General features: G+C 43.7%; 1 protein-coding gene across 2 annotated transcripts in view; it reads right to left on the reverse strand.

The window, feature by feature from the left end:
- PDGFRL (platelet derived growth factor receptor like) overlaps positions 1-27,901 on the reverse strand; it is a 70,603-nt gene that overhangs the window by 28,482 nt on the left and 14,220 nt on the right. The window contains exons 1-2 of one of the 2 annotated variants that reach the window (XM_047856259.1): positions 13,264-13,341; positions 9,382-9,449 (exon numbers count right to left, since the gene is read on the reverse strand). In XM_047856259.1, coding sequence (XP_047712215.1) covers positions 9,382-9,449; positions 13,264-13,326 — 131 coding nt within the window. In that variant the 5' untranslated portion in view covers positions 13,327-13,341. Of the gene's footprint in view, positions 1-9,381; positions 9,450-13,263; positions 13,342-22,727; positions 23,026-27,901 lie in introns of those variants that run through there. The other variant, XM_047856258.1, reaches the window with a different exon arrangement.

The raw sequence follows: 27,901 nt of genomic DNA on the forward strand, positions 1-27,901 counted from the left end.
GGGGACCAGCAAAAGCTCATAAAACAGCACCAGAACATTTATAAGCCATTCCTAGAGTCTTCATTGCCTGCACAGATTGGTCTAATCCATTGACATGCAAACAAAAGGAGATAAACCTGTGGCATACTGTAAAGCCCATTTAGAAGTCCTTTTTCCATGCCATTCAGGGTTCCATATGATAAATAAATTCACCCAGCCTGCTCCAAAATGGCAGCAAGTAAGACAGGAGACCACTGCCTGACTGAACCTGCATCTAAGCTAAGCATTTTGAAAGGACCCTAGAACAAGATTACAAGCAAAAATCCCCCAGGCCATTAGATTGACAGCCACAAGAACTCCAAGGCCAGAGACCCACAACAATACCTGGGTCTCTCACATTACACCCGGTTAGGAGTCCATCAAAACACTGGGCCAAAGATTGATGCCTCCACCATGATCCACTGGAACACTGAAAAAGAGACTGTCCTTAATAGTCGTATGCAAATTCTTCTCGAATGCCCTCACACCTACTTCTAAAGGAGGGTCCCCATATAAAACCTTCCACAGTTGATGGGACTCAGGAATTGCTAGCAAACTATTACTAATAATTCCCTTAAACAGCCATGGGGAAACTAAAATTAAAACCAGTGGGAAAATCTGCCAAATGTCAGTTGATACTGGAGCTAAGCTTTCTGCTTTAACCCCCACACTGATAAGACAACAGATCCCTCAAAGGACAACAAAAAGGGATTTCTGTAGTGGAGGTATCTCATGAAGTTCAGAGAGAACTTTTATCTCAACCGGTACAGATGACTCTGAGACCTGTGACTGAAAAATACCCCTTTTTACTATGTGATACAATTCCAACCAGTCTGTTAGGTAGAGATCTTCTTTCTAAATTAAGACAGCTAAAATGGTTTATATCCAATGAAGACCTCACCTTAGAATTTCCTGACCAACCTGAAATTTCGTTTTCCACATTCTACCCTTGATATAAAAGGGGAAGAATTCCAACAAAAGTCCTCTAATTTATTTGAGGTGCTCGAAAATCTGTGGGCCATTTTTAATATGGACAATAGAAGAATAAAAAGTGCAGAATCTATAAAGATTCAGATATAACTAAACCTCTCCCTAACGTACCTCTATATCCATTAAAGTCTAAGGCCATACAAAACCTCACACGCACAGAAGACAACTTAACCCAGGGGCTAATCATTCCCTGTACTAGTCCCTGCAACAGGCAGATCTTGCCAGCCCAGAATCCTAATGGGTGGGGAGGGTAATTTGTCCAGGATTTGAGAGCTATTAATAAAATAGGTATTCTCCCAATTGTTCCAAACCCCAACAGCTTGCTGCCACATTCCACCAGAGTTAAAGTGGTTCACTTTCAGGGCACCTGGGTGGCTCAGTTGGTTAAGTGTCCGACTTCGGCTCAGGTCAAGATCTCACGGTTTGTGGGTTCGAGCCCCGCATTAGGCTCTGTGGTGACAGCTCAGAGCCTAGAGCCTGCTTCAGATTCTGTGTCTCCCTCTCTCTCTGCTCTTCTCCCACTCATGCTCTGTCTCTCTCCCCTTCAAAAATAAATAAACACTAAAAAAAAAAGGTTTCACTATTGCAGACCTTTGTAACGTCTTTTTCTGCATCCCTGTAGATGCCAAAAGCTAGTATCTGTTTGCCTTTATTTGGAACAATAGACAATATGCCTGGACAGTCATGCCTCAAGTGTTCCATGATGCCCCTTCTTATTTTCTCAGGTACTTAGCCAGAATTTAAGCCCACTTGGTTCCCTGGGAAATTGACCCTTTTACAACATGGAGATGACCTTTGGCTATGCTCAGTTACCAAAGAGGCATCCTTAAAAGATTGCATTTACTTGCTGCAATAGTTAGCTGAAAGGAATACAACACCCCTAAGGAAAAATTACAATTTTCTCCAGACACTGTTCATTACCTCAGTCATGATCAAAGTGCTGAAGGAATTCAGCTGTCTCCAAAAAGAATTAAGCTAATCCAGGCATTTCCTAGACCCACAGCCAAGCAACAGCTTCATGGATTTCTGGGCCTGGCTGGTTATTGAAGATTATGGGTTCCTAATTTTTTCTCTATTAGCTTCTCCACTCTATGAATTTACTAAAATTTCCACTGCTGAATCCCTTCCTTGAGAAGACAAACACGAACAGGCTTTTGAGGCTAAAACAAGCACTGTAAGAACCACCTGCCTTGGGGCTCACTATTCAAAAGCTTTCACTTTATTTGGGCAGGAAAGGGATAATCAGGCCCTGGCAATGCTCTCACAAGAATATGGTGATAAACATAGGCCTACCGCCTATGCTGGCACACAACCCAATTAAGTTGTTGCATGCCTATCCCTGTTGTCTTAAGGCTATATAGGCACAGCTGCAAAGTTAGTGGAGGACTCAGAAGATTTGACCCCAGGAAGTGATGTTTATTTGCAAACTCCACATGCTGTCCAAAGTCTTAATTCTGAATTGATTCAATATTTCTCTGTAAGTAGATCCCTCTGCTTTCACAACTACTCTAGGTGTTGCACATCCTTAATCCTGCTAGGTTACTACCTATTCTTGATGAAGGCAAGCCCCGTGACTGACTACAAGTAACAATGTCCCATTTTGTGACTGCTTATTTATGAGATATAGCTCTAACTAATTCTGGTCTAATCTTGTTTGTTGCAAGATTGGAATGAAAAAGGGAATTTTCAAGCTGGTTATGCATTACAACCCAACATGACCTACCCAAAAGGAAAAATAAATCTACAAGCTAAAACCACCCAACAAGCAGGGTTCCATGTTCTTACCCAAGCATGCTGATTATTGGAAGGACAGACTGTTAATATTTACAGTGAGAGCCTATATGCCTTTGGGGTTGTTCATCAGGTGGGGATGTTATAGCAACAAAGGGGTTTTCTTACATTTCCCCTAGGACCCCAAAGATGAGCAATAAGTAAATAATCTTCTTACTTTCTGAAATCATTGTCATCAAAATTGAGCCTTATGCTAAAGGGACTGAACCTTAGTATCAGGGAAGTTCCCTAGGTGATTTTCATGCAAAGACAGCACCAACAGAATCTCTAAAGATTGTATAGCACATGTAGATCAAGTCCATTCTGCCTTTGCAAACAATGACCCTCCATTGCTGAGTTTTGCCTTCCTGATATCCTTGTCACATGCCAACAGTGTGCTCCTAAACCAAAGAAATTAAAATGGGTCGACAACAACTGTTAAATAAATGACCAGGTGTGACTATGGGAAACCCAAGATGGTTGCTTGGTACTTCCTGGCTCCCTGGCAAGCCCCATTTTTCAGTTTCTGCATTTCTTCACTCACCAGAGTACATAGAAGATGACTCAAACTATGAATCGACACTAGTATGGAGATGTCTATAAAATTACGACAACACTCTGCCAGAATTATCTGACCTGAAAGGTCCATGATCCTGGAAAAACTATTTTTCCCCATAGAGGCTTCAGACTTTCTCCCTTTGTGCCCTCTGAATAGCTTCAACTGGACTTCATTCAATTGACACTTAGTATGGCTTGTCAATATGTTGTTATCATAGGTGTGTTTTCCAGAGGGACTGAAGCCTTCCTCTGCTGCAAAACTGATGCCCTCACAATAGTAAAGAAACTATTTGAAAATGTGTTTTCCACTTAGGGTATACTTCCCACAACCTCCAGTAATCGAGGCACCCACTTTATTGGGCAAATCATACCAGCCTGAAGCAAAACCTTGTAAACTTCTTGGAATTATCATTGTCTCTATAATCCTCTTGGAAGTATCACTGTCTCTATAATCTTCAATCATCAGGCAAGGTCAAGAGAACTAATGTGATTCTCAAAGTTTCTAAACTTTCCAAAACACTAGACTCCCCTGACTTATGGTATTGTCTTTGGTCTTGCTGACAATTCAAAGAACATCCTCTGGAAATATAAGCTCACGCCATACAAGATAGTCATGAGCAGACCAACATCTAGTGGTTTATAATTTCTGGTCCCTTGTTTCTCACACTAGTATGACCAGCTACTGTAAGTCTTTAATGTGTCATGTTCAAGCTTATCATCAACACATTTAAAGAAACATTCCTGGATCCCAATTCAGAGGATCCTGTTGGGCACAGTCTAGAGCCTGATGCCTGGGTATTCTGGAAGTGTTAGCAGAGGAAGACAGTCTTTGAGCTTTGTTGAAAGTGACATTATCAAGTGCTCCCGACCACTAAAACTGCTGAAAAATCAGAAGGCAACTGAGCCTCGGATTCACATCTTACAGCTAAAGAAGGCTCCAGCTGTTATTGACCCTGTACAGACATTATGAATCAAAGTGACAAGGAAGAGAAGTAACTGACACCGAAGTAGACTACGTCCACCCAAGACACCAATCAAGACTTCATACTTTAAGTAAACAAGAAACCTTTCTCCTTTTTCTTTTCTTTACTCTCGCATTGGCCTAGAAAGATAATGCCCTCATCTGTATCTCCCAGGCCACTCCTAAAAGGGTAATCTTTCAGACTGCTAAATCTGTCGGGGTGTAGGAGATCCCCTGATCCTCCCTATGACCACTTTCTCTATTCCCAATGTCACTGTAAACTACAATTGACCACCTTAGCAATATGTACCAAATCAGACACATTTGAACATGTGAATCTTAGTACATTTGTACCTCCACATTCCCATGATTATCCAAATCAGATTTGCCCCCAATGAGTAGGAGATCTTACTAGCCCATCTCTGTGAACACATAGGATGTCCTTTTATTTCAGGATAGAAGATTGTCTTCTATCTGTCTCTTCTATCATATTCACTAAAAACTTAATTGACCCCTGGTCTAGGAATAAGTATAAATGAGAATATGATTAGAAACTTCTCCTTAAGTCTTGGAGACACTTCAGATTCCATTGCCAAGACACTAACGACCCAGCAAAGATCCTTACACTCTCTAGCCAAAGTCATTCTTTTTTTTTTTAATGTATATTTATTTTTGAGAGAGAGAGAGTGTGAGTGGGGGAACTGCAGAGAGAGGGGGACAGAGAATCTGAAGCGGGCTCTACCCTGATAGCAGAGAGCCCCATGTGGGGCTCAAACTCACGAATCATGAGATCATGACCTGAGCTGAAGTCAGATGCTTAACCAACTAAACCACCCAGGCACCACTGGCCAAAGTTATTCTTGGTAACATAATTATCGTTCAGATGAGCAATAAGATGTCTGTGCTATGGCCAACAGCACCTGCAGTACCTAGATTAACATTTCTGGGGAAGCTGAAACTCAGTTACATATGGTCACTGGGCAAGCTACAAGCCTTGAAAGGGGGACTCCTTTTACAGGAGTCTCTCTTTGGTTTGGGTCTTGGGGACCAAGACTCCAAAGTGCACTCCAAACATTTTTGGAAATTATCCTTCTTACACTTATTGTAAGAATCTCTGACACACTGTAGTCTCTTGGAGGCTTTAAATGCATGTTTGCAGTCACTAACCACCAAGCAAATGTCTCCCTGTAACTGGAATGTCAAAAAAGGAATGAAGAAAATGACTGACTAAAAAATTGTGAGCCTGAAGTCATGACCTGTGAATACCACAGTGATTCAGCAAAAAACAGGATCAAAGAAAGTTTTGAGAACTACAAATTGGTCGCTGCGAGTGGTGCTGGTGCCTTAAATCTTTACCACGTCTCTCAGGCTGAGTTCAATCAAAAGGGGGTAAATGTTAAAAAGAAACAATAGGCTCAAAATGGAGTCACTTATGTTAAGTTCCACCAAGACTTAATACCTAACCTAACTGCAGTTTTAGCCTCTTCTCCGGAGTGTAATTTTAAACCAGTGAATCTGGAATTTCCTGATAGGCACTAGAGAGGTCATCTGTATGATAGGACCTCCTGCCATTCCCCCTAAAGGAAAGTGACCTAGTCTAAAACAATACTTTCTTTTCTTTTGCTAATAACTTCCTTGTCCCATCCCATTTCTGCCTATAAAAGACTGCCTGAAGTTTTGTTCTTTAATAGTTGGTTAAGAGCATGCATTCAGGAGTCATATTCCTTTGTTCAACTCCTGTCTCCACCACTTACTACTGGCTCTGTTAGATTAGACAGTTAGGCTTCAACAGGATACCTGCAGGTCAGCAAAGAGGAAATCATGGTCATCTATCCACAAGGTCAGAGGCCTGTCCTCACAGCACTCCACAAGAAGCCAGATGGAACCAGAAAGGCCCAAGATGGCAGATGCCATGACAGAAAACGCCCAACCAAATTAGGAAGAAAATTAGGAGGAAGCAAAAATCCTGCTTCCCAGCTCCAAGTAATAAATATTTTGCCCCCTAGTTAACAACTGCTGATAAAAGATAGAAACCCAAACCCTGGGGGCGCAGTGCTCTCTCTCTTGAGCTGGCCTGCTCTCATATCTTGAGCGTGCTTTTCACTTTAATAAATTTTCCCATTTGTGTTATTCAACCGCTATGCTACATGTCTGTCCTTGAATTCACTCTTGTGACAAGACCAAGAAGCTTTGGCACTTGTCAGGATCTGGCTGGGTCAAGCCTCAACCCCCGCGATCTCCCCAGTTACCCAACAACAGTTCAGTGACCATGAACAAGTTATCTAATCTTGCCGTACTCAGTTTCCTCATCTGAGACATGGAGATAATAACAGTCTCTAGGGTTATGAGAATTAAGTTTGTAAATGTACAAGGTACCAGAAGGATGCTAGCACAGCATAATCGCTCACAAATGTTAGATGCTATTGGTATGGCCCAGTACACACTGATCTAAGCTTCTCACACCTACACTGAATGCCTTTATCACATAATGCTTTGCAGTTTGTAACTTTGAACTCCCTATTATATTTTGCTAGTGAAATGATCCCTTCCCAAACAGAAACCTTGTCTTATGCTTGTCTATACCACAGCCTTCTGCTTGGCATAATGCTATGTGAACAAGAGTCATAGGTGACTGTACAGAAGAGAAGAGAATTCAGTGAGTGAAATGGAGTTGAAGGTTCATACTCACTGGCCCCATGCCATCTAACTTGAATTAAGTACAAGTTCTAAGAGTTATTTTTGAACTTGAAGGGACTTTAGAAATCATCTGCTTGGGATATAAAATCAACGCACAGAAATCCGTTGCATTCCTATACACGAACAATGAAGCAACAGAAAGAGAAATCAAGGAATTGACTCCATTTACAATTGCACCAAAAACCATAAAATACCTAGGAATAAATCTAAACAAAGAGGTGAAAAATCTATACATTGAAAGCTATAGAAAGCTTATGAAAGAAATTGAAGAAGACACCAAAAAATGGAAAAATATTCCAAGCTCCTAGACAGGAAGAACAAATATTGTTAAAATGTCAATATTACCCAAAGCAATCTACATATTCAATGCGATCCCTATCAAAATAACACCAGCATTCTTCACAGAGCTAGAACAAACAATCCTAAATTTGTATGGAACCAGAAAAGACCCCAAATAGCCAAAGCAACCTTGAAAAAGAAAATCAAAGCAGGAGGCATCACAATCCCGGACTTTGAGCTGTATTACAAAGCTGTAATCATCGAGACAGTTATGGTACTAGCACAAGAACACTCAGATCAATGGAACACAATAGAGAATTCAGAAATGGACCCACAAATGTATGGCCAACTCATCTTTGACAAAGCAGGAAAGAATATCCAGTGGAATAAAGACAGTCTCTTCAGCAAGTGTGCTGGGAAAACTGGACAGTAACATGCAGGAAAATGAACCTAGACCAGTTTCTTACACCATACACAAAAATAAACTCAAAATGGATGAAAGACCTCAATGTAAGACAGGAAGCCATCAAAATCCTCGAGGAGAAAGCAGGCAAAAACCTCTTTGACCTTGACCGCAGCAACTTCTTACTCAACATGTCTCCAGAGGCAAGGGAAACAAAAGCAAACATGAACTATTGGGATCTCATCAAAATAAAAAGCTTCTGCACAGCGAAGGAAACAATCACCAAAACTAAAAGGCAACAGACAGAATGGGAGAAGATATTTGCAAACAACATATCAGATAAAGGGTTAGCATCCAAAATCTATAAAGAACTTACCAAACTCAACACCCAAAAAACCAATAATCCAGTGAAGAAATGGGCAAAAGACATGAATAGACACTTCTCCAAAGAAGACATCCAGATGGCCAACCGACACATGAAAAAAATGCTCAACATTACTCATCATCAGGGAAATACAAATCAAAACCACAATGAGATACCACCTGACGCCTGTCAGAATGGCTAACATTGACAACTCAGGCAACAACAGATGTTGGCGAGGATGCAGAGAAAGGATCTCTTTTGCATTGCTGGTGGGAATGCAAGCTGGGGCAGCCACTCTGGAAAACAGTATGGAGGTTCCTAAAAAAATTAAAAATAGAACTACCCTACAACCCAGCAATTGCACTACTAGGTATTTCTTCAAGGGATACAGGTGTGCTGTTTCGAGGGGACACATGCACCCCCATGTTTATAGCAGCACTATCAATAATAGCCAAAGTATAGGGGCGCCTGGGTGGCGCAGTCGGTTAAGCGTCCGACTTCAGCCAGGTCACGATCTCGCGGTCCGTGAGCTCGAGCCCTGCGTCAGGCTCTGGGCTGATGGCTCAGAGCCTGGAGCCTGTTTCCAATTCTGTGTCTCCCTCTCTCTCTGCCCCTCCCCCATTCATGCTCTGTCTCTCTCTGTCCCAAAAATAAATAAACGTTGAAAAAAAAATTTTTTTTAATAAAAAAAAATAATAGCCAAAGTATGGAAAGAGCCCAAATGTCCATCGATGGATGAATGGAGAAAGAAGATGTGGTATATATATACAATGGAGTATTACTTGGCAATCAAAAAGAATGAATTCTTGCCATTTGCAACTCTGTGGATGGAACTAGAGGGTATCATCCTGAGTGAAATTAGTCAGAGAAAGACAAATTTCATATGACTTCACTCATATGAAGACTTTAAGATACAAAACAGATGAACATAAAGGAAGGGAAGCAAAAATAATATAAAAACAGGGAGGGGGACAAAACATAAGAGACTCTTAAATATGGAGAACAAACAGAGGGTTGCTAGAGGGGTTGTGGGGGGGTGGGCTAAATGGATAAGGGGCATTAAGGAATCTACTCCTGAAATCATTGTTGCACTATATGCTAACTAACTTAGATGTAAATTAAAAAAAGAAAGAAAGTTTAAATCCCTTGTTCAAGGTCACAGAGCTAGTTAGAGAACATGTCAGAATATGAAACCCATCTGTCTAATCCTAACTACAGTGTTATTTCCTGAATAATTCTCCTTTAATCAAAATAAAAGTGTTTCAACAACAACAACAAAACAAAAACGAAAACGAAATCATCTGCTTGGATCCCTCATTTTACAGAGATCAAGTGACTCACCCAAGGTCACACAGCCAGTTCGAGTCAGAGCTGGGAACGGAATCCCTTGGCGTGCTTCCCACTGTGCACTAGAAAGGAAACCTGTGTCTGTTATTTCCAATACATAACCAAGGGCTGACCAAATGCGCGACTTAGAGGAAGTTTACGGGTGATGGTAACAGAGAAACTTAGCAGATGTGCACTCCCCGTGGAGAAGCGCATAGAAATAAAAAAACATTGTCATGTGATTCTGACCAGGTCATCTCTCAGACTTGGCAACCATAGGATTCTGAGGGACAGGGGTCATTCATGTTAACAATTCACATTACTGCCTTTCTGGCAATTCTAATTATACTAGGGAGAGCAAGCCCATGAGCACTTCTCTGAGTAACATGAAGAAAAGATCCCCCAGCTCTGCTCAGCTGAATCCTCAAGGCCACATCTTCAGGGGAGAACAGACCCTGGAAGAGGAGCTGGCAGAAGACAATGGAGCCAGCCTCCACCAGCCTTGCGAGGAAAACAAGCTGTGGTTACTAATCCGCTGGCCTACGGCCACAGCGAGCGTATTATGGTCAAGTTATAATAGTGAATGCAGCGCCCACGGGCCGGGCTCCATTCACACCCTCCGCAAGGAACGCACAGCAGAGAGAGATCCACGCAACCTCCCACCTTGCTAACACTTCAAGGTGCCCGCTGACACTAATGCCACTTGGATGATAAATCTGAACAAGCCTGAAGAAGCAGACTGCCTTCTTGAGACCAGAAGGGCTCTTTGAATTAGACTCAAGCCGCATTTACTTTTACTAAAAGCTGCACTGACTTGAGACACCCCTTCACCTCTGTGGGTCGAATCTATTCATTTATAAAATGTAGGGTCCCGGCTGAATCAGTGGTTCCTGAAGCTGATGGCACAGGCTTAGCCCTTGGGAGGTTTTACACATTTCTTTCCCCATCTCTCCATCTTATGCTTAAGGCCAGTCTCCTGCAATCAAATAATCAATCCCTCAATGAATTGATCTTCTTCTCTAGCCCTTGCTGACAGCTATCTTCTCCCCTTCCCATCAGCCCCCACTCACTCACCCTGGACCACAAGGTGTCCATAGGTGCTCTGTGATTATACACGGAATATACATTTATTCCACCAGTTCAAAAGCTGCCGTGGTCTGGATGGCTTCTGTTTTGTTTTCGCATATGCCTTCCTGACACAGTGGGCTGTCTTCATATATAAAATAGGCTACCGGTAATTCTGTCTGACATGCACTCTGCTCAGCCGAACACCCATTAGTCTCAAGCTGTGACACACTTGCCCTGGTCACCCCTCCTGCTTGAATACATATGGTTGTGGCCCCCTGCCCCTTCCCCCAGGACGGCCACCAGCTGATAGCCTATCTTGTACCATTTCATGAGCGACCTATGTAAACAAATGTATGAGGGCATATTCTCTCATATCAGTTTTGGTTGGTACAGAGGATCCCACGTCTTGCTTTGTCCCAGCTACCATGTCAAGTTCATAAAGTAAAGCAAGGTTCTAAGGGGCAAGTGTGAGCTTGTGCCATATGAGCTCTCCTTTGAGGCAAGTGAGGCATTGACGGAACCTGGGAACTAAGAGGTAGGGCAAGGCTGAGATTAAGGCATTATTCAGTAGGATCTGAAAGGCAGAATCCAGGGCAAAGTCAAGGTCAAGCCCAAAAGACAACCTGAACAAAGGGTGTCTGCACAGTCAAACAAGGAGAGGGAATAGAATCCCAAGGCCCCAGGACAGAAGGAATGTTTGGGAATGTAGGATGATGGGAGGTGACAGCCAAGGTTCTGGGTAGATTCCCTAGGGCAGTGACTTTACCCCTGCCCAGGTGCAGCTGGCTGCCATGGTAGGGGAGATTCCTGTGAAGGGAAGCAGAGCCCAGAACCTGGAGACAAAGCTCTAAAATCTGTTTAGCTGGTTTTTGTAATGTGCTATTCTATACAGTTATACACAAGCAAACATAAAAATTCCCATTTTAGGGGCGCCTGGGTGGCGCAGTCGGTTGAGCGTCCGACTTCAGCCAGGTCACCATCTCGCGGTCCGTGAGTTCGAGCCCCGTGTCGGGCTCTGGGCTGATGGCTCAGAGCCTGGAGCCTGTTTCTGATTCTGTGTCTCCCTCTCTCTGCCCCTCCCCCGTTCATGCTCTGTCTCTCTCTGTCCCCAAAATAAATAAACGTTGAAAAAAAAAATTTAAAAAAAAAAAAAAAAAAAAAGAAAAAATTCCCATTTTAGGGGCACCTGGGCAGCTCTGTTGGTTCAGCTCAGGTCATGATCTCACAGTTCGTGGGTTTGTGCCCCGCATCGGGCAGCTTAGAGCCTGGAGCCTGCTTCGGATTCTGTGTCTCCCTCTCTCTCTGTCCCTCCCTCACTCACGCTCTGTCTCTCTCTCTCTCTCTCTCTCTCTCAAAAATAAAATAAACACTAAAAAAATTCCCATTTTATAGCTTATCCCTTAGTCCTCTTTTCTTGCTTCCTCTTCCGACATACCTTTCAAAATGGTCTTATTTACATTTTGCGTATTTAAATATTTGTCAGAAGACGATGAGGCTATGTTAGCATTTTCATTTTTGCACATTAAATCTCATATCTCACACACATACACATCTTTTTTTATGGTGGGTGTACATATTTTTTAAAGCAGGGTTTTGTTTGTAAAATACAGGCAATCACCTAATGTTATCCTATAAATAATGTCCCATTTCACAATAGTCTCCAAAATTATCATCACGTATAGTGCTGTGATATTCCTTTAGTGTCTTTGCTTTGATGCATTAGTTCGACTTTATTGTCCTCTTACTATATTTTAATGCTGTGCAGTACATCTGGGATCACAGAACCCAACCTTCAGGAGGCTCAAGCAATGAAATGTTTTGGTGAATAATTCTTTTTAAACAAGAACAAGAAACATTTTTCTGCTTTATTTATAAATTAGCCTTCAAGCCTAGTTCACTTTTCCTTTTACACAAAGCTGTGTGATGCACGCCAACCCATTTCCCTGCCTAGTAGACTGGAGGTTCCTGGATCTTCAAGTATTCAGGACCCTGAGTCTGACTATCAGTAAGCACTCCACCGCATCATGGACATCTAGAGTTGGCACAAGACTGAGCTATATGGCCACAACAATTAAAAAAAAAAACACTCCTGAAACAACTGGCTGTTTTCCTGTGATTTACCTCTTTGGGTGCAGTCTTCTGAATAAAAATAGCTCATCTTTACTGATTCAAGCTTTACTTGCATGACTTCATTGTATCCTGACAGCCCCACATTGTGGCTGCTTCTATGATTGCCCTCCCCCACCCATGTCCTGACCGGAACAGAGCTGTTTTTCTGCAACGTGAACATTGTCAGGACATCTAGTACACCCGGGGAAGTCTTGTATCCTGCCACTGCCCCACCCCCACCCCATCCATCCCTGGGGGGATGTTGGAAGGCCTGGCACCGGTACCACTGAGTCTGGGAAGAGAGAGCTGTACCTTTAGGGGTGGATAAGCAATTTACTTTTCATTCAGCTGTGTTTGGGAGTAGAAATCCACTTGAAGGCAAGTATTGGAGTTCGGCTGTTCCCACCGCACATGGGACCCAAACAGCACTCCTAGGTAAGTCCAAAAGCCAAAGGAGGGTGCCAGAATTTTCGTGAAACCTCATCATTTGTTCTGCTCCAAAAATAAGGCAAAATGAGCTTCAAAGGAAATTGAGTTTGAATTAAAAAGAAACGTGCACAGCCATATGAAAGCACTTGCTGCCTCTGAACTGTGTATCTGAACATGGTTAAGACGGTCAATTTCACAACTATGTTTATTTGACCGACAGAAAATAAACCGAAGGGGGAAAAAAAGACATCTGGCTCAGTACAACACCACAATATGATTCACAATATTTACCAAAATCTGTGCCGATTCTTTCTCAACAGTGGGCTTCTTCTGTTTATCAACACTTCTTAACATCCTTCTCTCCTTTTAAAATGTCCTCCAGACCACACTCCTTCGTGAGGCTGTAAAGGATTAGGTTGGCCGGGCGCCAGCTGTCTGCTTCTTCGGCCGCCCTCCCTTTGTGTTGTCGGTGGGTGGAGTGAGCCCCGTGAGAACACAGATGCCCTCCCCTCTCTCTGGAAGCTATTTATTGTTTTCATAGGAACCAGCCACCAAAGAGATCGCCTGTGCCCCACCCACTCCTCCGAACTTCAAGTTCTTGACTGGAAAATGCTAACATCCGACCAGACACACAGAAACGTCCTGAAAGACAATGCCTGGGCCCTGATTTGCTAGGAGGGTCAGTGTTTTTTTATGATCAGATCAGCCCAGCTTGTTTTCATGGCTGTGACGATGTTAACAAGCCAGCTTTAATCTACAACATCTGCCTGTTCTTACCCAACATCGATTTATAATTTAAACCATCATCTGGGCCCCCTATCTTAAGTTTCTTATTTTCTTCCCTGGCTCACCAGTGTGCCAAGATTCCCCCTGCTCTAAACTCTGAAAGTCTATTATAAATGTTTCCAGAGAAGATGGAAGTGGATTATTTGATTGCCCAATAGAGGATGATCACATGATCCAAAATATTCTTATATTAACGTTTTTTATATTATCAATAGAATAAAAACTTTTTTTTTTCATTCGCAAAGAAACATTAGGTCCAAGAATGTCTGTAGACCTCAGTTTGTGGAGAATGGGCGAGGTGCACGGAGGAAGAGCGGGTACACCTGTGACTGGGAACTGACCTTGTCTTTCTCCCAAAGGCAGTGAGAAGTAATAACCCTCACACCGTGGTGCTCAGAACCCTCTGTACTTTCTCTGTGTATCGATTAGTGAAGGCTTTAGGTCAACAACTCGCCAGGCCCTTCCATTTCACTCTAAGTGCCTCAGCACAGCTGACAAGGCCCTCTGTGGGCCAACTCCTGCTCACCTTCCAGCATCATCTCTCCTTGGTCACCTTCTTTCTCCTCCCAGGCCTGGAGCCACCCTGTCTTCCCAACACCCTCAATGCCCCAGGCGCTATACTCTCTCAGCTCTAGGCAGCTCCCCCTATTGTTCTTTCCCGGAATTTTCTTACATTCTTTCCCATCCCCTTCTGCACCTGGTCAACTCTCAGGCTTCAGGTATTCCCTTGAGTTTTCTCCTCTCTGACCCTGTGCTTCCACTAAAAAGGCACTCACGCGGTGATGTATTAAAATTGCTTGCTTAGGTGCACCTGGGTGGCTCAGTTGGTTAAGTGTCCGACTTCAGCTCAGGTCACGGTCTCATGGTTTGTTAGTTCAAGCTCTGCGTCGGGCTCTGTGCTGACAGCTGGGAGCCTGGAGCCTGCTTCGGATTCTGTGTCTCCCTCTCTCTCTGCCCCTCCCCCATTCACACTGTCTCTGTCTCTCAAAAAAGGAATAAATGTTAAAAAAAATTTTTTTATTTGCTTGTTTAATAGTGTCTTTCCCTAGGATTAAAAGCTCTACAGTGCAGACGTTGTGTCTATCCTGGTCATCATTGTATCTCCAGCATCTACCTAGTACAGGACCATGAACATCATAGATGCTAAAACAATAATAATAATAATAAATAATAAATAATAATAAATATATATTACATACATATAAATATATATTATAGAATAAATAAAAATAAATAATATTATTTATTATTATATATTATTATTGAGGGAAAAGAAGAACAAACAAAATTAAGGGAGGGTTGCCCTGGAAAGATGGACAAACAGTGGGAAAGCAGGAGGGGTGACGGGCAGAGGAATCACGAAACAGAACATTCCAGGGCACCTGGGTGACTTGGTAGGTTAACCCTCAGACTTCAGCTCAGGTCATGGTCTCATGGTTCGTTAGTTCGAGCTCTGCGTGGGGCTCTGTGCTGACAGCTCAGAGCCTGCAGCCTACTTCAGATACCGTCTCCTTCTCTGCCCCTCCCCCACTCTCTCTCTCTCTCTTTCTCTCTCTCTCTCCCTCTCAAAAATAAATAGACATTAAAAACAAAAAATGAAATAGAACATTCAATAAACAATAATAAATATACTCAGAAAAATATCCTTGCTGTTTCTGATCCCAAAAGAGTGGAGATCTATGTGATCTGGGATGGACTAAATCTGAAATTACAATCTGAATCGATTTCAGCACCTAAACATACCGAATCTTCAGCACATTACTGTTAGCCTCAGAAGGACCACCTAAGCCATTCAAGTGCCCAGTGCTCTGAGAAGACTCAGCCTGACCAGTGAATTTATCCTGGAGGGGCACAGGAACTAACAAATGCCCACCCCTTTTTTATCTGTGTGTTTTGGGAAACTGAATTCTAGACTGCTGAAAATAGAACTTGAAACTGACCACCGAGTAGTCTGAGAGGAGAGAACTATCAGCACAAGGGTGCAATTATTTTACCCAACCGGTCCTCCTTTGAAAGGTTTCTTTTACTGGCGAAAGGATTAGAAGCGTAACACGGCTGAAACCTGCCATCTAGTGGGCCTTCTAATCACATGGGTTCCCCAACGCGAATGGAGCAGGCATAAGGGGAGACCCGGAAGAAACCCTAGACAGCATCATCTCGGGTCATCCCTGGCAGTGGTCAACGTCCACTTGCAGGATGAGGGGCCATTGAGGGGCTTCTTTCAAAGCAGCCCAGTGTAATGTTTTCCCATTCTGATGTCCACAAAGCTAACCAAAATCGATGTGAAATTTCAATTAGTTTCAATTCAAAGTAGTCCTAGCAAGAAATCAGTGCCCCCTCTGGGAAAGCGTATAACTTTTATTCCTGTGATGAGTCTTAACTTTAGAAATCAGATTTGTAAGTCAAGTACTCAAAAAGCTAAAGAAAAAAAAGTCAACATCGAATCTCTCTTCCCTGAAGCCACTACCTCCAGGAGGACGAGAGTGCTCTTTGGTGTAAGTGTGTCCCATCAGACACACGTCAGAGCACCTGGGCAGAACCACAGCTCTGTGTTGGGGACCAAGAGGCCAGGGTCTAAGGCTCACACTGCCCCTCACCTGCTGTCACTCCGGACCAGCCATCTACCTTCTAGGATGCTCAGTTTCTTCATTTGTTAAGAAGAAGGCACTGAAGCATAATGGCTACTAAGGTTACTAAGTTCCTTTCGTCTCTCAAGTTCCATGACCTTGTTCCTGGAGTCGCAGTTCTCATGAGTCCAGGGGCCTGACTTCTGACCCACTCTGTGGTCAGTGCCCAGCACCATACTCACACTCAGACACTGATGGAGGGTCTGTGTGTACTGGGCGCTGTGCTGGGTCCTAGGAAAACACTGATGAATAAACAGACACCATCTCTGCCAAGCCTTTAGCTGAGCGAGGGACATGAACACAACATAATGACTGAGGTGATTGTTCTGTTGCTGCTGAGGGCTTCAGTGAGGGTGTATAACTGGGCCTAGTGTAGGGCAGGGACTGAGAGGACCTGACAGGCCTGGGTCTGAAGATTGGACCGGAGGTCTTGGAATATGTGCATGACAGGCAGGAGGACCCAAATGGGCAAAGACCCAGGCAAGAAGAAAGAAGATTGGCATGCCTGGGCATCAGAAAGGGTCCAAAGAACCTGGAGTGTGAATAACAAGAGACTGAAGTGAAACAAAACAGAAGAGAAAGACAGAGGTCACCTTATGCATGGCCTTGTGGGCCATATCAGAAGTTTCAACTTAATCCTAAGAGCAACAGAATTGCTCTAATGAAGGGCTTAAAGCAGGAATGTGACAGAACCAGATGTGCTTTTTTGAAAGGTCTGACTGCTGTGTGGAAGACTGAGGTCAGGTTCAAGATTGGGTACAGAAAAGCTAGGTTACAGGATTATGCTGTAGTCCACGCAAAGACTAGAGTCATTGCTGCCATGGTGGAAAGAAGAAATAACTAAAAGTTATCAAGAAATAACTAAATAGCGGCGTCACTGGGGCATCCAACCAATAGTAGTTGATTGGATGTGGAAATAAAAGGGAAGTGTCCAAGGTGATTCCAGGCCTTTGATCAAGGGCAAGTGGGTAGAATTAGTGCCATTCACTGAACTGAAGGGTACAGGAGGATGACCAGGTGTGGAGAAGGCTTATGAGCTCAGTTTTAGATGACTACGGTTAGAGAAAGGCTCAGGCACTTGAGCAGGCCGCTGGAGAGTCGTATCTGGTGCTCACCTGAAACAGTTAGGTGTGCCCTATGATCGAAGGAAGGCATTTGGCAGCATGTAATGAGAAGAGGACACAGAACTAACATTTAATGTCTGGGGGAGTAGGTGAGCAGAGCTGGTAAAACAAACTTCAAGGAGGGGCCTGCAAGGCAGGAAGAAAACTGGCAGAAAATGGTGCTGTGGAAGCCAAGCGTGTTCCCTTCCGCTGAATGGACCGGTGGAGCAGGTCACGCGAGGATTGACAAGAAAGCTCTGGATTTTGTGACCTTGACCTTGGTGATTAAATGTCTGTGGAGTAGTGGTGCAGGAGTCAGGTGGAGTAGGTGGAGGGTAAAGAGGAGAGGACAGAGGAGACAATGAGTGAAGAGAGAGAGACTCCTCCAAGGAGCTTGACTGTGAAGGTGAGAGAGGAAGGTGGCTGGAAGGCACTTGGGGGCCAAGGCAGGATTTCTTAATATGGAGAAGGCTTATGGAGAGGACCCCACGGAGAAGGGGAGCTTGAAGATGCCCAACAGAGAGGCAATAACTGATATCTCAAGGCACCTGAGAAAGCATGCAAGGGTGAGATCTGGGTACAGGCACAGTTTGGTCTCAGGAGGGAGGGAGAATCCTTCCTCCACTCTAACTGTAAGAAAAGAGAAGGAAGAGATGCGCTAAGATGAAGTCAAGGCAACTCAAAGGCTCCAATTTCTCAATAAATTGAGAATTTCATTAGCTCAAAGTGAGACAGATGGAAAAGATCAGAGGTTTAGGAAGAGAGTAAAAGTGAGCTTTCTGAGAAATCTCTCCAGCTTTGCCAGATACAAGTGACGTGACCACAATCTAATTGCACCCATCCGGCCGCTGTATGGGTTCCTCCAACAGCGCTCAGTGCCAAGTGTGGGCAAGAAGAAGTGGGAGAACAGGTTCATTTGGGGTTGGAAATTTCCAAGAAGGCATGAAGGAAAAACAGAGGGCAACATAACTTACTTAGGATGGATTCAAAAGTTTGGTGGAGGGGTCCCTGGGGGGCTCCGTTGGTTGAGCGTCTGACCTCGGCTCAGGTCATGATCTCACAGTTCGTGAGTTCGAGCCCTGCGCTGGGCTCTGTGCTGACAGCTCAGGGCCTGGAGCCTGCTCCAGATTCTGTGTCTCCCTGTCTCTCTGCCTCTCCCCCGCTTGTGCTCTGTCTCTCTCTTTTTTTTCAAAAATAAATAAAATGTGAAAAAATTTTTAAAAGTTTGGTAGAAACAACAAACTCTGGAGTCTAATGAGCACAGATGGAGACAAGATGGATAAAGAGGGGACGTTGCTGGGGAGGGGGTGTCAGCTGACGAAATGGCTCCATGAGATGAAGTAACAAAAGAATGAAATAGTGGGGATGGGTCCAAGGTGGCACGGGACCCTCGATATAAAATTCATCCATGTTTTGTCGTCACCCTCCACCCCATATATACAGTGCACACGTCGGCACTAAGTGTATTTATCTTTGAATGTTGAATGAACAAATGCACGATGAAGAACTGGCTTCCGATATGATCACTAATCCCCTGGGGAAACCATCGACTGTTTCCTGAGTTTTGTTGTGTGCCAGGCACTGTTCAAGGTGCTAGGAATCTGATGATGAACCAAACAAACGTGGTATTTGCCAGCAAGGGGCTTAGATTTTCATGGGGGAAGATGGACACAGGCCCCAGATTACAAAGATTGATTAAATAAGTGAAAAAGGAAAGATGTGTGCAGTCTTCTGTGGATCTTCTGTATTAAAAGTCACGTTGGCTGTGCATAGTTCCCTGATTTATCTGAGTCTTGGTCGCAATTAACTTTCCCAAAAGATCACTTGATTATTGTGCTTGAGAAATATACACTGCTTAGTAATGATTAGTTGCAATTCATTGAACATTTACTAGGGGCCAGGTTGCGCTTACAATAGATAATATAATCTCCATAATCCAGGTGAGGAAAGTGGGTTCTAGGCAAATGTCTGAACAAAGATCACTTTGCTGGTTCGGGGCGCCTGGGTGGCTCAGTCAGTTGAACTTCTGAATCTTGATCTCATAGTTCGTGAGATCAAGTCCCAGTTGGGCTCCGTGCTGACAGCACAGAGCCTTCTTGGGATATTCTCTCTCTCTCTCTCTCTCTCTCTCTCTCTCTCTCTCTCTCTCAAAATAAATAAACTTAAAAAAAAAAGATCACTTTTCTGGTTATTAGTAAAGGCAAGATTCCAATCTAGCTGTGCCTCAGCCTGACTTCTCCGTTCTATAACCCATTCCCTCTTCTGGTCAGGAGATTAAATTTGGACAAATGTGGTAGCATTGTGGACTTTGTTCCAGAAAGCTACCAAAATTCCTTGAAATGGCCAGGCTTTGTTGGAGGCACATCTGGGGAGCTTCCAAACCCAAAGTTGTCAGAATACTGCAAAGAACTCATTCCACAGGAGAAGAAAACACAGGATGAATACTTCCCCTCTATCCAAAGGTACCACGTCCCGGGAAAGACGTCAAGAGTCAATTTGTTGAGTCTCTGGCATCAAATAAATCATGATTTTGTTGTTGTTGTTTGATATAGAGTCATGACTAGATGTTTTTCACATTTTTCACATTTTTTTTAATAAAGTACTTGGGGGCCTACATCTGTCTTTACTTTCTTATAAAGCCCTGACTGTGCTTTGAATGAATACACTTCAATGTTAAGAAGTCAAATTGGCTTTTTCAGCTTTTTGATGTTTCTCTTCAATTCAGATTCATGTTCACTTTACTTGGAGTCCTCAGGATATTTTCAAACATATCGTGGCTAATACAACTTTGAAAATATTTCTAGAAAATACTAAATCTTCAGGGGCCCAATCATCTAGGTTTAAAACACTTAGTGTAAGTCCAAGATTAACTGTTCAGAATAATTTAAAATAGCTAAATTCTGGTGGTAAACAACATGTATTACATTTTTGTTTCATTTTCCCTTGGAAAATTAAGTCATTTAAAAGGTATATGGTTGTAAATCTGTCCAGATGTGTTCCAAGCAGGGGATGTACACACACAATTTAAGTGTGGACATGAAAACAGGAAAAACCATCTGATTGTTTCACCCCCAGCTCTTCATCCAACCTAATAGCCCTCAAGAAAATCTGTACACTATTACATCCCATGAACCCAGAAGAGTATCTTCAGAATAAAATGTGAAAAAGTCTTAATACAAGAGGTTAGACAGCTGGGGAAATAGTAATTGTATGTATTTTAATTTATTTATTCTGCAAGGTGTACGTGTGTAAGAAGGGGAGAAGATTGGCTAGTCACTCAACAGCTAAATCAAAATGCCAAGGACTCAGTTAAGCCCCATAAAAGCAGAGATAAAAAAAAAAAAAAAAAAGGGATTCATGGCACGCCTAGGTGGTTCAGTTGTGTGCATGGACTTTGGCTCAGGTCATGATCTCCCCGTTGGTGGGACTGAGTCCCATGTTGAGCTCTGTGCTGATAGTTCAGAGCCTGTTCTGCTTCAGATTCTGTGTCTCCCTCCCTCTCTGCCTGTCTCCCCCCAACCCCCCACCCCCCACACCGCTCGAGCTCTCTCTTTTTCTCTCTCTCAAAAATAAACATTAAAAAAATTTTTTTTAAATTAGAGAAAATAAAAGGACAACAAAAAAAAGAAGTCCTAAGTATGAACACTGCTCAAAAGAGGATGTACCCTCAGCCATGGGGAAGTGTACCCCTGGAGGCAGGATACAGACTTCCCAGACAAAGTGACAGCAAGGCTGAAGTCAGCCCGGTGCAGAGGGGGCCCCCGAGGGAGCCCAGGCAAAGCAGCAATACTAATCTAGAGATTCCAAGTTCAAAGAGGTTCTCATCCCTCAGGGGAAGATGTTAGACTTGACCCCAGTGGAGACCCACCCGGTAAGCAGGGGAGTGACGTGATCAGGTCGCATTTTTAAGACCTCAATCCAGTGAGAAGGAGCCCGGGAGGACATCTGGGTGTGGTTCTTGCGGTTCAAGACCGGAGGTGAGGGGCAGCACTGGCTGGGGCTGGGTCAGACTGAGAGGATGTGGGGATTTGGGAGGAGCGGGGGATGGGGGGAGGCCAGGACAATCCCCAGGCTAGTGTCTGAGCGGGTGAGCAGGTAGGGATGTCCTAGAGGGAGGGGAAGATGTGTGGGGGCGAGTCGGTGCTGAAAATGAGCCTGTCAGGAACACGAGGAGTTTCTGATGCCTGAGATGCTCATCTCTCCATTTGAGTCATCCCAAACAAGCGATATCCTGCCTTTCCCTTTCCTAAATCGTATGAAGAAAAGGCTGGAAAGAATCTTAGAAATCATGCAATCCCATCCCCTTTATTTTGCACATGAAGAAATGGAGATGCAGGGGTTTGGGGGGACCCCCCCTCCCAAATATGCACCGGATCCCCAGCCCCAGAGGCCCCAGGCTCCTCCCAGGACTCGCTGAATTGTTCTCCGTGTTTTTGCTCTTTAACACTTTTCCTAAGCATCATCTTAACCACTTGTCTGGACAAGAAACCCAGGCTCCTGAAGGTTCTCATTCAAACATGAGAAATCTTTGGCCTCTCACCAACTGAAGAAGCCCTGGATATAAAACTCATATGCTCAGGAAAGTAAAAACAAACCAGAAGCAGTTGAAAAGTTCAAAACCAGTTTAGATTGGCATCGCCTCAAGTTGCGCACAGGCATCTGCAATTAGGGCATTTCAGTTTTCACTATGATTACATAAAAATGACAGAAAGCAGTGACCAGGCTCGTTACTTTTACTATATGAATTCTTAAATATCTCTACGCATCACAGTTTCAATCATTGGTCACGTGGCTTCCTATAAAATTTCACTGTTTTAACTCACGTGGATAGGATCTGCAGTACTTTTTTAAAGATTTTTTTCGATTTTTATTTATTTTGAAAAAGAGAGAGAAAGAAGGGGGGCAGGGAGGAGCAGAGAGGAGAGAGAATCCCAAGCAGGTTCCAAGTTGCCAGCGCAGGGCCTGACGTGGGGCCTGATCTCATGAACAATGAGATCAAGACCTGAGCAGAAATTAAGAGTTCCCTGCTTAGCTGACTGAGCCACCTTGGGGCCTTGGATTTGCAATAATTTTTTAAAAACTGGACAAAGAAATAAAATCTACAGCGTTTGCTTACTGAGCTTTCATTTTTTTATAAGCTATTAGGGTGAAATCGTATATGTCAGAAACAATGCCGCGCTTAACAAAGGAAGGACCCTTGACCCAACGCAAGCAAAACAATAAATAAATAAATGCTCACCTGAGACGGGAGTCTTTAAAGGTGTCGAGATAGGGAGGATAACTCCATCCAATTTTGTTCCCTTTACACCGAAGCTCGAGGGTTTGCCCTGCTGTCAGACTCAGGGTGGCTGCAGGTTTCTGGAAGCGGCCTTTATCCAGCATCTGGATCATTATTGACTGCGTCTTTGGTGTGCCGTCAGCTGCGTCCCTGTCCTTTATTTTAGGAATTCTGGGTTTCACCTTCTTGTTGGTGGGCTTGATTCTGTTCTCTCCCGGCTCCTTTGGACGCTTGTTCTTCGGAGGCTGTTGGCCAGTGACTAGTACAAACGTGAGGAAAGAACAATGCACTCAAACCCGAGGGATTCAACATCTACAATGGGTAACTTTGGGGCACCATTCTCCTTCATCAAAATAATTTTCAGGAATAGCCATTATCTCAGTTCACTCTTTAGTTGCAATACAACGAGTAACTGAAAGGGAACGTATGTTAGCTTCAGAGATTTATTCAAGGCACGTCTGGGTGGCTCAGTCAGTTAGGCGTCTAGTTTCAGCTCAGGTCATGATCTCACAGTTCGCAAGTTTGAGCCCCACGTCGGGCTGTGTGCTGACAAGGTCAGAGCCTGGAGCCTGCTTTGGATTCTGTGTCTCCCTCTCTTTCTGCCCCCACCCCACTCACACTCTCTCTCTCAAAAATAAACAAACAGTAAAAAAAATAAATAAAAGATTTTGTTCAAATTCAGTGAAATATTGCACTTGTGAACTAAAATTTGCACTTACCAAACAAAAAGACCATTGCCTGTAGTTCACGCTGTGTCACAGTCTCTAAGGGGCCACGGAGAATTGCAGCATCAGAGTCACTTGATTTAAGGGCTGTTTCCGGTCCTTGGGGTCTCAGGGTGACCTTTGTTCATTCTGAATTTACTGTTTATTTTTTTTTTAAGTTTATTTATTTTGAGAGAGCGAGAGTGTGAGAGCAGGGGAGGGGCAGAGAGAGAGGAAGAGAGAGAGAATCCCAAGCAGGCTCCACACTGTCAGTGCAGAGCCTGATATGGGGCTCAAACTGGCGAACTGTGAGATCATGATCTGAGCCGTAATCAAGAGTCAGATGCTTAACTGAGCCACCCAGGGGCCCCTGAATTTGCTGTTCAAATGCAGGAATATGTACCCTTCAGGGAGTACAGACACACTGAGTGGAAGCACATTCAGATTTCAAGCCACTACGAACTTTCTCTCAACTGAGCGTGCACAATGCAGTCTGTGTGTATCAGGGTAGACGGTGTCCACACAGCGTGCAAAGTTGAGGAAGGAATAAGCACTACACCTGTGCTCATTTAAAGCTTCCATAGGAGCTCTTAAGAGCTCAAGGGTAACTGTAGCATTGGTTTAGAACTCAGTCAACAAATATTTCGGGGAGGGAAGATTATTTTATCACCAGCATTGTTGATAATTGCAGGCCAAAGGTGATAATAAAAAGCTGACCTACTGTGAGTCCATTTTAGTCCTGTTTTTCCTTTCTCTACAGACAATTCACCCTTTCCTGCCTGCACCCTTGGAAGACTGCTCCCCCTCGCCTGCCCTTGAGATGCCTCCGGGCCCCAGAAACCCCCCATGTCCCACATGCCTGCCCAGCCGTGCGCCTGTGTGCACCCAGCAAGGACGAGAAGACTGTGCCATTTCAGTTTGTCTATTTGCATGAGCTCAAAGGCAACCTCACTATATGCCCACAAAATTGCAAAATGTCCTAGGTCCTGAGAAGTCATTTAGGTAAAATTCCTTTGTCATAGATTTAAAAATTTAAGAAGACCCTTAAATGTTAAGTAAGTTGTACACAGCTGGTTAGTGGCAGAATGTGAGTAGAATTCACGTCTTCTGACTCATTCCAAGGGCGTGTTTCGCTGTATGGACATAAATATCCTGCATATATTTTGAATAAATAACTCCAAAAATCTCGGCCGAGTGAGGAAATTGCGGGGCATTTGTATAAAATGAGGAAAAGTGATTAATCAGGAGAAAAATCTTCCCTTTCTTGATGGATGCATTTATTTATCTAATATTACCCTGGCATACGTACTTAAGATTTGGGGTGGTCAAGGGCACCTGGATGGCTCCGTCGGTTAAGCATCCCACTTCAGCTCAGGTCATGATCCTGCCATCAGTGAGTTCGAGCCCAGCGTCGGGCTCTGGGCTGATGGCTCAGAGCCTGGAGCCTGCTTCGGATTCTGTGTCTCCCTCTCTCTGCCCCTCCCCCACTCACGCTCTGTCTCTGTCTCTCAAAAATGAACAAATGTTAAAAAAAAAAAAGACCTCAGGTGGTCAAAAGTACCAAGTCACTGCAAGTGGGATCAAGGGATGGCAAAAGATAAGTGTTGTAAGCACTTATACCAGAGGCCAGGCAGGTGACAAAACCAGGTGAGCCACATGGTCCTGGTGAAGCCATGCCCCTAAGGGATGCCGCTTCTGCTTTGGCAGACCCTGTCTTAAAAAAAAAAAAAATTTTTTTTAATGTTTAATTTTGAGAGAGAGAGAGAGTGTGTGTGAGCGAGCAGGAGTGGGGGAGGGGCAAAGAGAGAGGGAGACACAGAATCCAAAGCAGGCTCCAGGCCTGGAGCTGTCAGCACAGAGCCCGATGCGGGACTCGAACTCACGAACAGTAAGATCATGACCTGAGCCGAAGTCGGCCACTTAACCAACTGAGGTGGCCCCGGCAGACCCCTGTCTTAAGGAAGTACATGCTCACAGTTGCTGGGTCTAAGGCCCCCAGAAGATGGCAAAAAGGCAGATCTCCTCTGATGTATAAATATCAGAAACCCCATTTTTAGAAACTTCAGGTTTGAATCTCTGAGGTTAGAATCTAGGCAGTAATTTACCTCGGAGGGGTGGGGTGACCAGGAGGGGACATGAGGGGCATTTCCAGAAACATCCTCTCTCGATCTGGGCTAGTTACATGCATGCGTGCAATCTGTGAGCATTTCACGGAGCCATACTCTTATGTACTAAAAATTCACCTGATTTGGACACTGTGTAATGATAAACTTGGTTCCCTTTGCATGTTACCCTTTGCCCTTTGAAACAGGAGCCATTCAGACTCCACTTTTAGTTCAGCTGAGTCCAGACCCTGGAACCAATCCCACTCTGAACTCAGTATCAATCAACATCAACTGCTGCCTTCTTCGGGCTTATATGCCTTGCTCCCTGGGCCCTGCTCTTTTCCATGACTTCGGGTCCAGTTGAGAGCCCTCTTTCTTTCCCGAGGCCTTTCCCGGGTCCTGCTGAACTTCCTCCCTCCTTCTAGGGAGCAGAGTTGTGTTCTTGAGCATCAGTCCCCAAGATGAGTCCCCATCACCTGCTGTTGAACCTGCTGTTTGCCAAGACTTCCCCTGGTCCTGCATGTTTGGTTTATTTACCCCCTAAAGTTCTAATGACAGAGGGGGATGGGCAGTGGCATAAATGCACATATTTCCCCAACCTTCCAGAAGGAGAGGCACCGTAACCATCGAGAAAATGTCAGATCAACACGAGTATGCTAATCCAGCAACATCGATTGTGAACATAAGCCTCGGCTTTGGGATAGAGTAAAAGTTACAGCACTTTACTTTAGAAAATTAAAGTCTACCATTATGATGTGCATCATCCATGCCCCGCGGCATTTTCATCACACTGTGTCTATGGGACTCATGGACTTTTGGGTTGAAGTCTTATGGGATGTGTTTTCTTTATCATGTAACAGGAATTCAAGCTATCAGAAATGACCACAACTGTCTGTAAGTTTATGGAATTTAGATAACAGTGTTACTCACATGACTTCTAAGCTCTCAGATCCTATGGGACTCTGCTACTCAGGAACATTAGATTACCTACTCATGGAGAGTATGCATCCAAATAGGTGGCATTATCCCTGAGGAGTACTTTGACTGGTTTACCGAACAGACCCACCAATTGATCTAACTGTAACTGCTTGACCATGGAACTGGTCCATAGTTTGATAGCAATGACACTAAGTTACAGGAGCCACTTACAGCCACACAGACAACCAGACAGATCTGGGATTGAATCATTCCCAAATTCTATGTCTAACTTCTTAAAGAATAAGACTTTTCTGTCTAACTATGTCTAAAAACGGTCTTCAAAATTTATATGATAGGTAAGTGAGAGCCCATTACCATTTCATGTTTGAGACTATCGCATAGTAGTATTTTTATAGAAAAATAAGTGGTAAAATACACAAACTATTAAATATCATTATTGACTTCAGATCCTAGCTGCCACTTACTAGCAGTGGGACATTGGGAAGTTACCTATTCTCTCCCTATCTCTGCTCATCTGCAAATTGAGAATTATATGGTGATAATGATTGTCTCATCGACTGCTATGGGGATTAAACAAGTTAATACATTTAAAATGCTGAGAGTAGGGGCATCTGGGTGGTTCGGTCAGTTAAGCGTCCGACTTCGGCTCAGGTCATGATCTCACGGTCCGTGAGTTCGAGCCCCACGTCAGGCTCTGTGCTGACTGCTCAGAGCCTGGAGCCTGTTTCAGATTCTGTGTCTCCCTCTCTCTCTGCCCCTCCCCTGTTCATGCTCTGTCTCTCTCTGTCTCAAAAATAAACGTTAAAAAAATTTTTTTAAATATAAATAAATAAATAAATAAAATGCTGAGAGTAGCGTCTGACCCATAGTAAGTGCTAGTTACTTGCTGCTTTGATTGTCTTGTGATAACATCTCATGGTGATCTCCATGATAAACTTGTGATGGAAGCAAAGCAATTATTCTTCTTCCTAATTTACAGGTGAAAAAAACTGAGATCATAGATGCCAAGTAGCTCATCCCAGGTCACTAAGAAGCTAATGAAAAAACAGACCCTTGGATAAAAGGTCTAGACTCTTCTCAGTTCATGCTATTGTCTTTTGATTCACTTAAAGATTAGCATATTGTAACAGTTTCTTTTCTTCTTCCCTTTTCCCCCCTCACAAATCTCATGCATAGCACCATTGTCCAAGTGGTTTCTTTGTGTGATATGCCCCAGGCTTTGGCAAGAAGTTCCAAATCAAACAGAATGTGATGCCAAGGAGAAGGGTACAAGCTTCCTGGAATGGCTGGTTATGCTTTTCCAAGGCATACATTAGAATCCCAAAGCGAGGAGACACTGGTCAAAAGCCTGTCTCCAAAATAAATGAGTAAATGTTACAAAGCAAGA

Source organism: Prionailurus viverrinus, chromosome B1, assembly GCF_022837055.1.
Source record: "Prionailurus viverrinus isolate Anna chromosome B1, UM_Priviv_1.0, whole genome shotgun sequence".
Taxonomy (NCBI): Eukaryota; Metazoa; Chordata; class Mammalia; order Carnivora; family Felidae; genus Prionailurus; species Prionailurus viverrinus.